Genomic DNA, 13,477 nt, shown 5'->3' with positions numbered 1-13,477 from the left:
AAGTACTTGGAAGATTATTACTCCGGTGGGTGCTGCATTTAACTTGCCCATTCTGGTTAAGTCATTGTCTTTTTTTTCTCCAGCACTGAATTCTGGATCTGGTACTAATTGTTCAGCCACCTCTCACCACCATGTACTTTCCTGAAAATAACTTCGACCTTCACAGAATCATAGAAATTTGCCTTACGGAGATGGCCATTGAGTTCATTATGTCAATGCTGTCCAAAATTGGACTTTGGGTTAATTCCACTTTCTAACTTTTGATCGTCTCAATTAGGGCTCTTAAAGTGCTTCAATTTCCTCTCAAGACTCCTCTTAAGTGATGCTCAGCCTTTCCTGAAGTCTTCATGTAGCCATCCCTTTAGTTCTTTTTAAGCTGCCATCTGTCTTTAAGCATTGTTGAAACATTCTCATTTCCAACCCTCCCATCCACCCAGCGTTGCCATAATATTTCTCTTTTTTTTTGTCAGTCGGTACATCCCCTATATATTTGCAATGCCCCTTGGCCTTTACCTTATCAATATTTCATGACATTAGAGTTCTGTGTCATAGCAGCTGCCAGACCTGACATCTTATTTCATGTGCTTTTGAGGATCCACAGAAGGAATAGCAACTGTTTCTTTCTTCCCCTCCTTGTAGAATACTGTCCTGCAGAAATGTTACGCTTACCCAGGAGGGGCATTTTGCAGCACTGACACTTTACTGTCTGTCAGACAGGAGGTTTGAGTGTTATGCTGCCTCTTCATTTGACCACAACCTCATTGTCTTACCTTGATATTACAAGCGCCAGTCATTCAGTACATTTAAAGAAAGCTTTAATTCCCTCATGCAGTCCTTTACTTGTTGCTGGTCATACCTCTTCATTATTGCTCAATGAAGAAGATTACCGGGGGGGGGGGGGGGTGGGGGGGCCCATCATTGATTCTGTCTGCACTTCCTGCTGCCTAGGGAAAGCAACCAACGTAATCAAGGACTTCTCCCTCTCTGGTCATTGTCTCCTCTCCCCTCTTGAGAGCACGTACCACCAGACTCAAGAACAGCTTCTATTACACTGTTATCAGACTCTTGAATGGATCTCCTGTACACTAAAAGATGAACCCTTGATCTTCGAATCTACCTTGTTGTGGCCCATGCATTGTATTTGTCTACTGCATTTCACTTTCTCTGTAACTGTAACACTATATTCTGCATTCTGTTTTCTTTTTACTACCTTGATGTACTTATGGTATAATTTGTCTGGATGGCGTGCAAAACAGCTTTTCTCTGTATCTCAGTACATGTGACAATAATAAACCAATACCAATCCACAAAACAACATTCAATCCAAAAGGAAGTTCATCACCTTTTGAGAGCCGCTAAGGGTAAGTAATATGCAGCCTTTTCAGAATCACCACGTCCTGGGAATAAATTGGAAAAACAATTCCTGTTAGACGTATCTTCTTCCTCCTAAAGGAGATCTTTAAGGTAGGATTTGAACTATTATTTCTGTTAACATCTCAGGACATTAATGAGTACATTTAAGGGCTGTTTGCAAGCAATATTAAATCCCCTTCTGATGAGCATCTAGTGTCAGGTCCAATTTATACTGGGAGTTCACTCCGCTTCAGTTAAGTAAAGTTGATCTGCAAAATGCAAAGGGTAATTGAACTAAGTTTAGTAAATGATAATATAATTGTGCCCCAAACCTGTTGGGTAGCAGTCAGAAAAGTCTAAGTTAGTATATATGTTTATGGTGTACATACTCATCTTCTATTAGATTTACAGTGGTATCATATTGGCCCAGGAATTCTTTTACTGACCACAGTGTTCTTTATGTATTGATGTTATTTGGTGAGTAATGCATAATTAATGTCATTTGCACAATTTTACTGTACATTTTATCAATGGTGCAGACCTTGTACTCTAACTCAGGCTTCAGCAGGAGGATGAAGGCATGCTTAAAATGCTCGCTTTTACCTGGCCCAGCTCTTGAATCAGCCAGAGCAGCAGCACCTTTAATCAACCTGGATACTCCATCTCAATCTCAAGACTAGTGACTGGATCATCCTTGGTGTCCACTTCTGTAGGGGAGATGTCCTGTCAACGATTAAAGATGTGATGGTTGGCCCCATATCTCACCTCTGACACCCAAGAGCAAATCTGTCTCAAAGAAACTTAACTTGTGGCATGTTGGCAATTTCTGCTTTAAGAGCTTGCTCCATAGTGGAAAATCAGGCAGCAAAGTTCACACTTTGTTTTATGCATGGCTAACATCGAAAGGACCAGGATTCATAAATCTACCACACACAATGCATTGTACACTGTGTGCTATGGAAGATCACTTCCCTGCATCCTTGCATCAAATTATTTTGGTTCTTTATGCTGTATGCTCCAATGCATGCATTCAGCCGTAAAATAATTTCCATCTCTCTGTCTTTAACAATGGTGCCAGCTGTAATTAATGAGATTTTTGATGATTCCTTGCATCCCTACATGGATTTTTCCTTCTCTCTCCTGTCAAATTAATGAATGGTACAAAAATAGACAACATTATAAATAGTATAGCAAGAAGCATCAAATAACCAAGATTTAAATGGATTCAGAAATGAACAAAACTATGGCAAATAGATTTCATTACAGGCAAACTTGAAGTTATCCACTTTGGGCCTGAAAAGGACAGAAAAGAGAACTTTCTAATCAGTGAAAAGCTGAAGGCACTGGTGGCCCAAAGAAACTTCTGAGTTCATGTACATAGACCATTAAAGTGTCATGAACAGAGACAGAATATAATTGGAGAATTATAGTGCAAGAGGGTAGATGTGATGCTTTAGTAATACAAAGCCCAGTAGACCAAAGTTTATGAATACTGTGAACATCTCTGGGCACTATGTTTTATGTAGAATATACTGCATGTGGAGAAAATGTAACATACATTTGCTAACACCAGTCCATGCTTTCTCTGTGCCATGCAAGTTTTTAAAAAAAAACTCAAAGTTCAGCGATAATAATTGGTGCAGACCAGAAAATGGTGTCTAAATGATTTTCTTTAGAGCATGCAGACCATGGGATCTTCATATTTTGATGCTGCATCAGGACAGGGTCTCGACCTGAAGTGTTGACGATCCCTTTGCTTCCACAGATGCTGCCTGACCCACTGAGCTCCTCCGGTAGCTTGTTGTTTGCTCCAACTTGTTGTTCGCTAGGACCATGACTGCAGATCCTAGCATCTACAGTCTCTTGTGTCTCTATTGTATAAACACCAACTTACAACATTCCTCATTGTTCTGGAAATCCTTGGTGCTGCAGTCTCTGTGGCAACCTTGTGGCACCACAGGGGCAGATGCTGGCTCCATATATCCGTGTTCTAATGGCTGAGAGAGCCGACATCATCCTTTGCATTTCAGAGTCTTGTGTGGGTCCACCCATGAAGTACTTCACCTACAACTGTGTAGGGCAGACACTGCCAGCTGGATATCCCAACAACATAGGACAGTCTGAATGCTGGGAAGGCAATGCTTTGATTTGACCTTCCACATCCATGTCTCCTGACACCAACAATTCTCATTAGAATCCCTTCTTATGACACTTCTCTGCAATGTGCTGCAGGTTTTGGAGCAATAAGTGGCCAAATTTTGGTTATCCTTTTCGAGGTTGGCAATGATAGAGTATACGCTTTCAGTGAAGGCCTACAAGCATTCATTGGAATATTGTTCCTGATCCATTCAAGTTACCACTTTATCCACAGTTGAAGACATCATTGTAGAGATCTGCGGCATCATGCCACCCATGCAGGAGATAGATTTCTCCAGCCTTTTTTATGGTGATGCATTACACAGCTGGGAGGCCTGCTAGCACCTGATACATCCTTTGCTTCAGGTCCAGAAGTATCCTGCTTCTCAGCAGCTTCCATGGGGCAGCTTCAGTGCCCAACTGAGCAGTCCATCTGGAGTGTATTGTGCTCTCTGATAGAGAATTACCATTTGCCTGAAATTGGTTATTCAGCTCTAGACTAAGAGCCAATGGTCTTTCTAACATGGATGGTTCAGTATTTCTTGCAACCATTTACGTGTCAGTGTTGATGTAGCTCATTTGGCAACTCCTGCTTCTGAGAAAGAAAACGGCATTTTCATTTATTTTTCACTGGATGTGGACATAGCCAGCATTTGTTGTCAGTTCCTAATTATTCCTGAGGCAGTTTAGAGTAAACCATGTGTAGGTCAAACTGGATTGGATGGCATATTTCCCTCATGAAGAACATTATTGAATTTTTATGATAATCTAATAGTTTCATAGTTAGCACCATTGACTCCAGCATTTTGATTAATGTAGATTGATTTAATGATTTGAAATTAAAATCCCCAGCTGTGGGCTTCAAGCTCATGTCTTTGAATCAATAGGCCAGCGCTTTGGCTATTAATCTAATAACTCAAGGCTGTCACATTCTTAGCACATGCTGGAGATTTGAGCACAGAAATCTGGAATGACGTTCTGTTACTGAGCGAGTGCTGAATTGTCATAGATGCTCTGTTTTGGATAAAGCATCAAACCAGGGCCGTGACTGCTCTTTCGGGTGGACACAAAAGATCCCATGGGATTATTTAGAAGAACACCAGGAAACTATCCCATTATCCAAGCTAACATCAATTTTGCATTCAACATTCACTACATCAAGTTACCTGGCAGCAATCATGTTGCTATTTGTGGGTGCTTGCTGTGCATGAATGGACCGTCATGTTTCCTACATTAAAAAAGGAACTAAAACCTACAATAATATTTAATTGGATGAAAAGTGTTTTGGGATGACCCAAGGTTGGGAAAGGTGCTGTATGAAGTCTTTTTATGATTTGATCACAATTATTACAGATGGTGGAAGAGTGTTAGAAGGGAACAGGATGTTTCATTCAATCCTAACTGCAGCAAAGACTTCATAATACCTTGGAACTCAACCCTGGTCATAATGCTTTGAGCAACGCATTCCCAATTTCTCAAATGGCACATTATTACAACAGTTGCTCAGTTGGTTGGTAAACTTTCAATTTTGGATAGGCTTGAGGTCACTCTTGAGGTGAACCTCGCTCAATGATCATTGCAGAAATTTATACATGTTGCAGCCACTGGCCACCACAGATGTGTTGCTAATTGATACTAAATTGTAGCAAACACAGCAGTTTTGGGGAGAAGTTTTGATTTGTCAATGAGCCAATGTGCTCAAATCAAACTGCCGCTAATTATCCATGATATTGCAATATCTCTTAGTTTCTCTTCTGGCATCCTGTGTTTCTTGATTCTGCTTTCCCATTAGTTATAAAATAAGCCAGAGATATCAATGGCAAGCCATAGCTGTCAGACAGCTGTAAATCGATCCACTTAGCTTTATGAGTGGATGTTTGGACCAAACCAAACTAATTTGGCTTGGATTCATGTTTATGTGGACAAAGATATTCAGACACTCTGACTGCATTGCTATTTCGGTTGAGGAAGTTATGTTTTGCTATTTGCTTAATATAAATTGCAAAGTAGTTTTAAAATAAATTTCTAGTCTGTACTGTACATAATGCTGGTCTATTCATTGTATGGAGATTTCATTTTGTAAGTTGCAAATCTCAATCATGGTCAAATGGTGTGAATGTAATGATGATTAGGACAAAGTTCCATTGTATTTTTTCAGTATTGTTTCATAAGATATTTAACTTGTACTGCAAAGATTTGCTACAAATTTAAAAACACTAATAGTCTGTCATATTTTAGCATAGTATATGCATTTATAGTCAAATGAAGTATCATCAGGGATTCATTTTCAAAAAACCTAGTTTGAAGGTATTTTTAATCTGCCATCTACAATGCAAAATCTTAAAACAATTATTTATAAGGCTGTTAGAATTTTTTTAACCTCTGCTGGGTTGATCTTTACAATCGGATGAATTCCTTAAGACTGGCATTATTTAGCTCAATGATCTCTTGTTGGATTGCGCAATAAGAATTAAAAGCGAGTGCTTAATGCAGGACATAGAAAATGAGGGTAGAAATTGGACAGGCTAGATTAGGGAGATTGATAGAAGTAGGATGGTTGTGGACAAAGTGGAAGCAATTAAAGGGATCAAAGAATAGGAGTGGGAACCAGCCAAGGGGAGAGAAGAGAAGAATACAGTTGAAGGTGAAAGGGGGAGAGAGAGTCCCTTGGGATGAGAGTGGTTAGAAAATTAATTGAACAATTACCGTGGAGTGAATTGCCAATGAAGCTGAAGAAGGAGAGAATCAATTTATGCTCTTTCACTTAACTGGATATTGCATGGAGCTGCTGACCTTTCCATTGGTCCTTAGGTTTCATCTTAAGTGGGAGTAGTTATTGGGTGAGCTACACTTCGCCTTCACTTTCCGCTTCTTGCAGCGGGCAGTTCAAATTGCTTTGCACCATATTATCCCCTACTGGCCAATAGCCATAATTAGGCTGTTTCTAATTTTTTTTGACCTGCCCCTAAGTATATCGCAGACTGAAATGCATTGTACAGCAACTTGTGTGATGTGAGGATGTCTCAATATCCTTTAATGGCAATAATGATTGATGAAAATTGTTTACAAGTTTACTCAGCATTAATCCTCAAATGAGAATGTGACCAATGAGTAGACAGTCTGTTTCAGTGATATTGTTTGAGGGTAAATGTGGGCGAGGGTACTTGGAGAATTGTGCTGTGGGATCTTTTTCCATCCATTGGACTGAACAGAAGGGGCTTCAATTGAGGTTTGATCTGAAAGGAGACAGCTCAGTTTGATAGCACGCACTTTATAATACTGCAGAGATGTGTCACTGAGGTTGTGTGCTAAAAGCCTCCATTAGATCTAGAATCTGTAAGCTTTTAAAGGAGAGTCAAATCTTATTTATTTTACTATTGTGAAAGATGAGCTTTAAGGAGGTGTTACATCTAAAGGGGTGCCCACCTATCGCTGTGGGCAGCAAGGGTTACTTAATATAAAGGAATCTCAAAATACAGCTGGGTTCAACTCAGCCCAGCCCAATGTTGAGAAGGTCTGGAATATCATTAGATAATAACTAATGTAGCATTAATTAGCAGGTGTAAGGTACAATGCATGGAATTTTGAGACCTGACTGCCATTTTTACATTTAATTATTTTTATAAATTTATTTTAGAAAGTAGCTAAGAATAGTGTAATTTTTCTTCAGTTACATACAATCCTTACTACCGTTTACTTTTTGGAGCAAAAATTAGTAAATTCATTGAAGCCTAACAGGTGTTCTTGGGTGACATGGTGGTGCAGTAGCTTCAAGGACCTGGGTTTGATCCTGACCTCCGGTGCTGTCTGTGTGGAGTTTGCACATTGTCCCTGTGACTATGTGATGTACCTCTGTAAATCCTGTTTCCTACACATCCTAAAGACGTGCTGGTAGGTTAATTGACTGCAAATCACCCTTAGTGTCAACAAGTGGCAAAAGAACCAAAAGGAAGTTGATGGGCATGAGAGAGATAATGAAAAAGAATAAGTTGTAGGGCTACAGGGAATTGACAGGATGAATGTAACTGATGGGTTAACTCTGTTAACAGTGACCTGATGGGCCGAATGGCCACTTTCCGCATCATAACATGTATGTAAGTGTTAAGATAAGATGCAGGATGGTGGCTCAGCAGTTGGTGCTGCTGCCTGGTTTGATTCTGAGCTTGAGTGCTGTCCATACAGAGTTCCGTTGACTCCGAGTGCTCAGGTTTCCTCCCAGAGGTGTGCTGGTAGGTTAATTGGCTGCTGTAAATTTCCCCTAGTTCAGGTTAACAGCAAAAATAATCAAAGGGGAGTTAATGGATATGTGAGAGCAAATATGTTGCAGGGATACAGAAGAATATGGTCAGGGGTAATGGGACTGACAGGATTTCTCTGCTGGGATCCAGCATGGATCTAATGGCCCAAATCGTGGCCTCCTGTGTTGTTATGAGTGTGGGAAGATAAGATTCATCCTCCATGTGAAAGATGCCTCATTAGATGTTACCCGGTACAGCATCAACTCGCAGGTCAAAAGGAGATTGCATGGAATTTTGTGTCCCCACTGCAATTTTTTATATCTCATTATTTTTATAGTTTTAAGAAATTTCCAGGGTGTGTCTCAGTTTTTATAGTCATGTGAACCTTGTAGTCAGAAAGCTACTTGAACCATGTTTTATGGTAATTACTGTGACATATTGTTGCATGTAAACTCTCTGTTGAAGTTAAACATTCTATTTTGAGTATTTTAAAACTGATGTGATTTATTCCAGTTTGGTAATTTTGTTGCCACCATGAGGTAGAGGTTAGAATATGTTTTGCTCTTTTTTTGGCTGTAAGCCATAGAAACTAAATGAAACCAATTCAACAGCAAGCTGGTCTGTAACTTGTCGACACAGGCATTGATCTGATTTCCGATTTAATTTTTGTTTTTTTTTGTCATGGGCAATTAACCAAAACAGGTTTCCAACTTGTAGAAAATTATCCAATCGCATTAGAAAGTAAATCCATACATTTTGTTAATGTATCATTGACTTTCAGATGCTTGGAATTTGCTGGACTACAAGCACTGTGTTGTTCTTTCAAATATCATTACTTCCTCTTCTGGTGTTCATCCACAGGAGATGGATCCTTCCACTGGCATCCTGACACAGTCTTACACGGCACTTGTTCACTTGGTGAATGGTGATGGCAAGATCAGCAGTGGGAATAACTCCCTAGACCTTGACGTGGATACCCTCCTTGCTTGCTTTATGGATAATGTTCTGGCAGTTCAGATAATTGGTTATGAGCAACAGAATTTGACCTGTGAAAATAATAACTGGAAGGTTGTTTTAAAAAACCAAGTTCACTTTTTGGTACTCACCTTTCCCCATCCATCGCCTCCCCATGACTGTGCCCAGTCTGGGTGACAGTTTGGAGGGATTGTTGAATCACTTTGTTCTGAACTTTCATTCTGTTTAAATGAAAAGTGGAGATTGCATTTGAACATATTTTTGGAGAAATAAAACTCGTTTTGTGTTAACGTATGTCGTATCCCTCGGGTATTGGTTTATTATTGTCACTTGTACCAAGGTACAGCAAAAAACTTGTCTTGCATACCATTCGTACAGATCAATTCATTACACAGTGCATTGAGGTAGTACAGGGTAAAAACAATAACAGAATACAGAGTAAAGTGTCACAGCTACAGGGAAGTGCATTGCCACCTTTGATTATTTTCAGGTTACTACCACATTGCAGTAGTTGTGTGCCAGATACTAGAACATCTGGTATTCACATTATAGAGCAGGAGGATATGAAATTCTTCATTATGCTGGATACAAGTTTCTGTTTAATTTTGATTCTGTTCCTAAATGCTCATGCCATAACACGTTGCTGCTGCCTTTCAGGTACGATAAGATGTTGGGATTGTTGTGGGAGAGAGCTTCAGGAAAAGCTCTTCTCACTGGATCTTTTCCTTACTTGAATGTTCATGGCACTGATGTGGAATGGAAGTATCCATCCCAATGACAAAATCATTGTATTATGAGTACAACAAAAACATAACTTAAAAATAGTTGACAATAATAATGAAGGAAAATTTAGGCCTGAACTAATTCTTTTACTGGGAGTACACAAAAAGGGGTTATCTTTTTGAATGGAATATTTTATGATCCAGCTGATAGAGAAGAAGTGGGAAAATCTACTTGATAATAGATGATTTGAAAATAATGTAATTTAAACCACAAAACAATTATTAAACAACATGCAGGCAGAGGGAGTAACCAGGCTCCAGTTTCACAAAGTCAATTTCATTAAATGAAGTCAGCTTCATGAATACAATTAAAATTCATCTCAGTACTACTTTGTTAAAGGATTATTAATTTTAGAGAATCAAGAAAACAGGTCTTCCTTATAGAAATGTTGAATGATAAGCTATGTATTTCCAGCATGTTTTCTCTTTGTCTTAATGTGGTAAATGTGTGTTAACCAAGTAACCAGACAGTACCTCCCCTTTCCCTGAGTGGTTTAATTGTGTTCAGTCATTGCTCCGTGAATTAGAAATCTACTTCCTTTTGTCTCTAAAATCAGTCTGAAATGTTAACCCTGCTTTTCTGTCTCTGCATGCTGGTGATTTGCATTTTCTGTTTTTGTTTCAGATTTCTGGCATCTCAAGTATTTTACTTTTGTCTTTTTCATCCACTGCCCACTCTCTTGTTTAAAAGCATATTCAAATGAGAAAATACTATTAGTTATATTTATATGTTTTTAACTTGGTGTGATGAAAGGTTTTAATTAACAACCCATTGTGATATTAGACTCAAATTGTCTGATTTGTTGCTGTTTATTGTGCTTACTTTGAATGTTCAAAGATACCTTCAGTTGTCCTCCTTCCACCTCAGTTTTCGAAACTATCCCCTACATTATGATTCTGGTTTATTATTTTCATATCTTTGGCCTGATAATCAGAGGATGCTCAAAAACAATTTTGTTTGCTTGGTACTTAGTTTTTGTACTTCATTCCCCTAGAGGATGGTTTTACTTGGCATTGGAGTTATGTTGTGTGGAAGATTGCAGGAAATGTAGTCATGGAATAAGGAAATCTTCAGCCTGTTGAGTTTGCACCAGCCATCAAGAACCCATTTACACTAAGCATACTCTAGTCCCATTTTATTCTCCCACGTTCCTATCATCTCTCCCCAGATTCCATCACTCATTTACACCCAAGGATGATTTACATTAATCAATGAATCTACCAACCCGCATGTCTTTGGGATGGGGGAGGAAACTGGAGCACTCTGAGGAAATCCACAAGGTCACAGAGAGAGTGCAAACTCCACACATACAGCATGGGAAGTCAGGAATGAACTTGTTTCACTCAAGCTGTGAGGCATTATCTCCACTGGATCTGCCACCATCTCCACCTTGCCACTTGGTGGTCTGTTACAATGCCAAACAACCGGTGTATTCCACATGACAACTTGATTTTTCCTTTTCACGAGTAAAATTGTGAGCAGAGAGGTCCATGATCTTGTCAGTATTATTCCTGGGGGAAGTATTGCTCACTGAAAGTGGGTTGTGTTAGTTGCTTAACCTGTTGTAGCTGAACATTCTGCTGAGTATTTCATTCAAGGAGCATGACTCACAGCTGCAAATACTTAACTAAAATTCACTTCACATTAACATCTTGGTCAGTGAATGTTAACATTCAGTTTTATTAGATGCATTTATTTCCTAAACATTCTAATGCTTTTAGATGTAGTCATTGACTCTTCAAGTGGCATGAATAGTTAATTCACTAGACATTTGTTCAGACAAAGGTGGTAATTATGTTTCTAAAAGTATATTCTGAGCCATTTTTGTTTATATTTATGTGCACAGCAGGAGTGAATCAAGTCCTTCAATTATGAGCCGGTTTCAAGCACAGAATTTCCAAGAGCAGCGGTCCTCTGACTGTTCCAGTTCTCGGGATTCATTGGACAACCAATCATTGGATGACTTCTGGACAGAGGTGGAGAACATCAAGGAGAGTTGTGAGACTGAGGTGGATGAAAACAGTGATGTGAAAACACCAGATGGTATGTTTTAAGACCATTGTGACCCAGATTAGACATATGGTAGATAAAGTAGGACTAGGGTTAGTTGGTTGGGGTGGGCAAGTAATGTGATGTTGGTGCAAGGCATGGGCAAGGATTAGAAGGTAGGGAGCTTGGGATAAGAACTAGCAAGCGGGGCAGGGTTGAGTCTGGGATGGTGGTGTTGGATTCGACTGTTTTGAGTAGTTTTTAACATGTATAGTGTTTAATACACCTCAAGTGGCTGTACAAGGTATAACCACTTTTTAGCTCATTGGGTCGTCCATCAGGTGAATACGTGTTTTCTCATTGGTTGGTTTTGCCACAGGTATCTCATAGGTTTTCTGATTGGACTATTGTTAGCTAAGGAGTACCTCTTATCTCAGGTATAAAAGGTGTCATTTTTTGCTAATCACTCTCTTGCTTATCTTGCTCTCTTCCCCCTCCCCCTAGCTCATTTTAGTTCCTTTGTCTCGGTTCATCTCCCAGTAGTAAAGCCAGTAGTTCCTTTGTCTCGGTTCATCTCCCAGTAGTAAAGCCAGTGCCATGTGCTCTGTGACTGTTACTTTGTTTTAAACTTTTCCAATAAAACTTTGTGAAGCACCAAGTTGTTTTCAACTCATTCTTGGACTCTTGAAAGAACCTGCGGATTCGAAAATAACTGGATCCAACAGTGGGTAGGTTTGGGACTAGGAGATTGGGTTTGGGCACGGTCTCGCGTCCACCACAGCTGCCTCAAGGGTAGTATAGAACATTACAGCACAGTACAGGCCCTTCGGCCCACAACGTTGTGCCGACATTTTATCCTGCTCCAAGATCTATCTAACCCTTCCCTCCCACATAGCCCTCCAAGTGTGCTGTGGAACTCAGATGCTGAATATGTATGAAGGTCAGCAGATAGAAGCGTCATGTAGATGGGTTAGGGCGGGTCGCTGATAGAGAGATTGGAACAAGAGTTGGTTACAGGGGTCCTGTGGTGATGCTGGGTTGGGATGGGTAGGGGGGAATGTTTGTACAAGGGAAAGAGAGTCTGTGAGTTTGGTGCGAGCCAGTCTCATCCACCGAGTGGAGATGATTTGACTTTGAGTTTCCAGTGAGTCACAACAAACCAAACTTTATAGTTAGGCAGATCCCACCTTCATGTGGTACACCCTGGGCAACAGTAGCAATTGCCTGGCCACTGGTGAAGAGGAGCTTACCTAGAAGCAGCTAGGTTCTGAGCATGGAACAAGCAAAACGTTCAGAAAATGAGTTGGGTTTTCTCCTCAGAGGGTGTTCCCATTCCTGTTGGTTCCTGGATAAACTATTCTCCCATTGGGGTCTCCACAAGTGCATGAATGTGGACAGACCTCAATTACACAGACTTTTGAGGATGTCTTGCTTTTACTGGAGAGATTTGTAGCTCCCTGGAGAGTGCAGTTACCACCACATGTTCACGATTATAACAGAGGATACTAATATTGGTATCATTGAAGTGAGTATTGATCTTGATTGGGTAAAGAGTTTTACAATACTCATTTTGACATTTTAACTTTTTCAGATAGCCAGCCTGTGGTTGGTTTTAAGTTATCAGTATAGTTTTTAAAGAGTTTTACAGATGGATTTGATGATTTTGGAGACTTTTATTGTGCTGGTAAAGCTGACTGTGTCGACGATTGTCCTAATGGTTATGATGGTATTGTGAGAGGTAGGATGGGCTTTGCAGTTGTAGGTGCTGGAGGTGATATGGTTAGTTTAAGTAATATGGAATCCTCAAAACAAAATGTGGCTGAGCATAAGTCGGATACTGGTAGTGAAGGTAAAGCTAGAGGTATTAGTAACGATATTGAGGAAGGAATTCCTCGTAATATAGTTGTGAAATACCCAATTACTAAACTTGAGTGTAGGATTTGTGTTGAGGGTTTTGTTGCATTTAATTCTTTTAAGAAACATTTTGAGAGAGGCCATGTAGT

General features: G+C 39.8%; 1 protein-coding gene across 4 annotated transcripts in view; it reads left to right on the top strand.

The window, feature by feature from the left end:
- The window catches only part of LOC127578826 (rho GTPase-activating protein 18-like), a 90,961-nt gene that overhangs the window by 49,639 nt on the left and 27,845 nt on the right, over positions 1 to 13,477 (top strand). For 3 of the 4 annotated variants that reach the window (XM_052031315.1, XM_052031314.1, XM_052031313.1), the window contains exon 2: positions 11,335 to 11,528. In XM_052031315.1, coding sequence (XP_051887275.1) covers positions 11,357 to 11,528 — 172 coding nt within the window. In that variant the 5' untranslated portion in view covers positions 11,335 to 11,356. Of the gene's footprint in view, positions 1 to 11,331; positions 11,529 to 13,477 lie in introns of all 4 variants that reach the window. The other variant, XM_052031316.1, reaches the window with a different exon arrangement.

This window comes from Pristis pectinata, chromosome 16, assembly GCF_009764475.1.
Source record: "Pristis pectinata isolate sPriPec2 chromosome 16, sPriPec2.1.pri, whole genome shotgun sequence".
In the NCBI taxonomy this organism is placed as follows: Eukaryota; Metazoa; Chordata; class Chondrichthyes; order Rhinopristiformes; family Pristidae; genus Pristis; species Pristis pectinata.
Note: the sequence above shows the minus strand (reverse complement) of the source record. Positions and strands in the feature narration are given on the sequence as shown.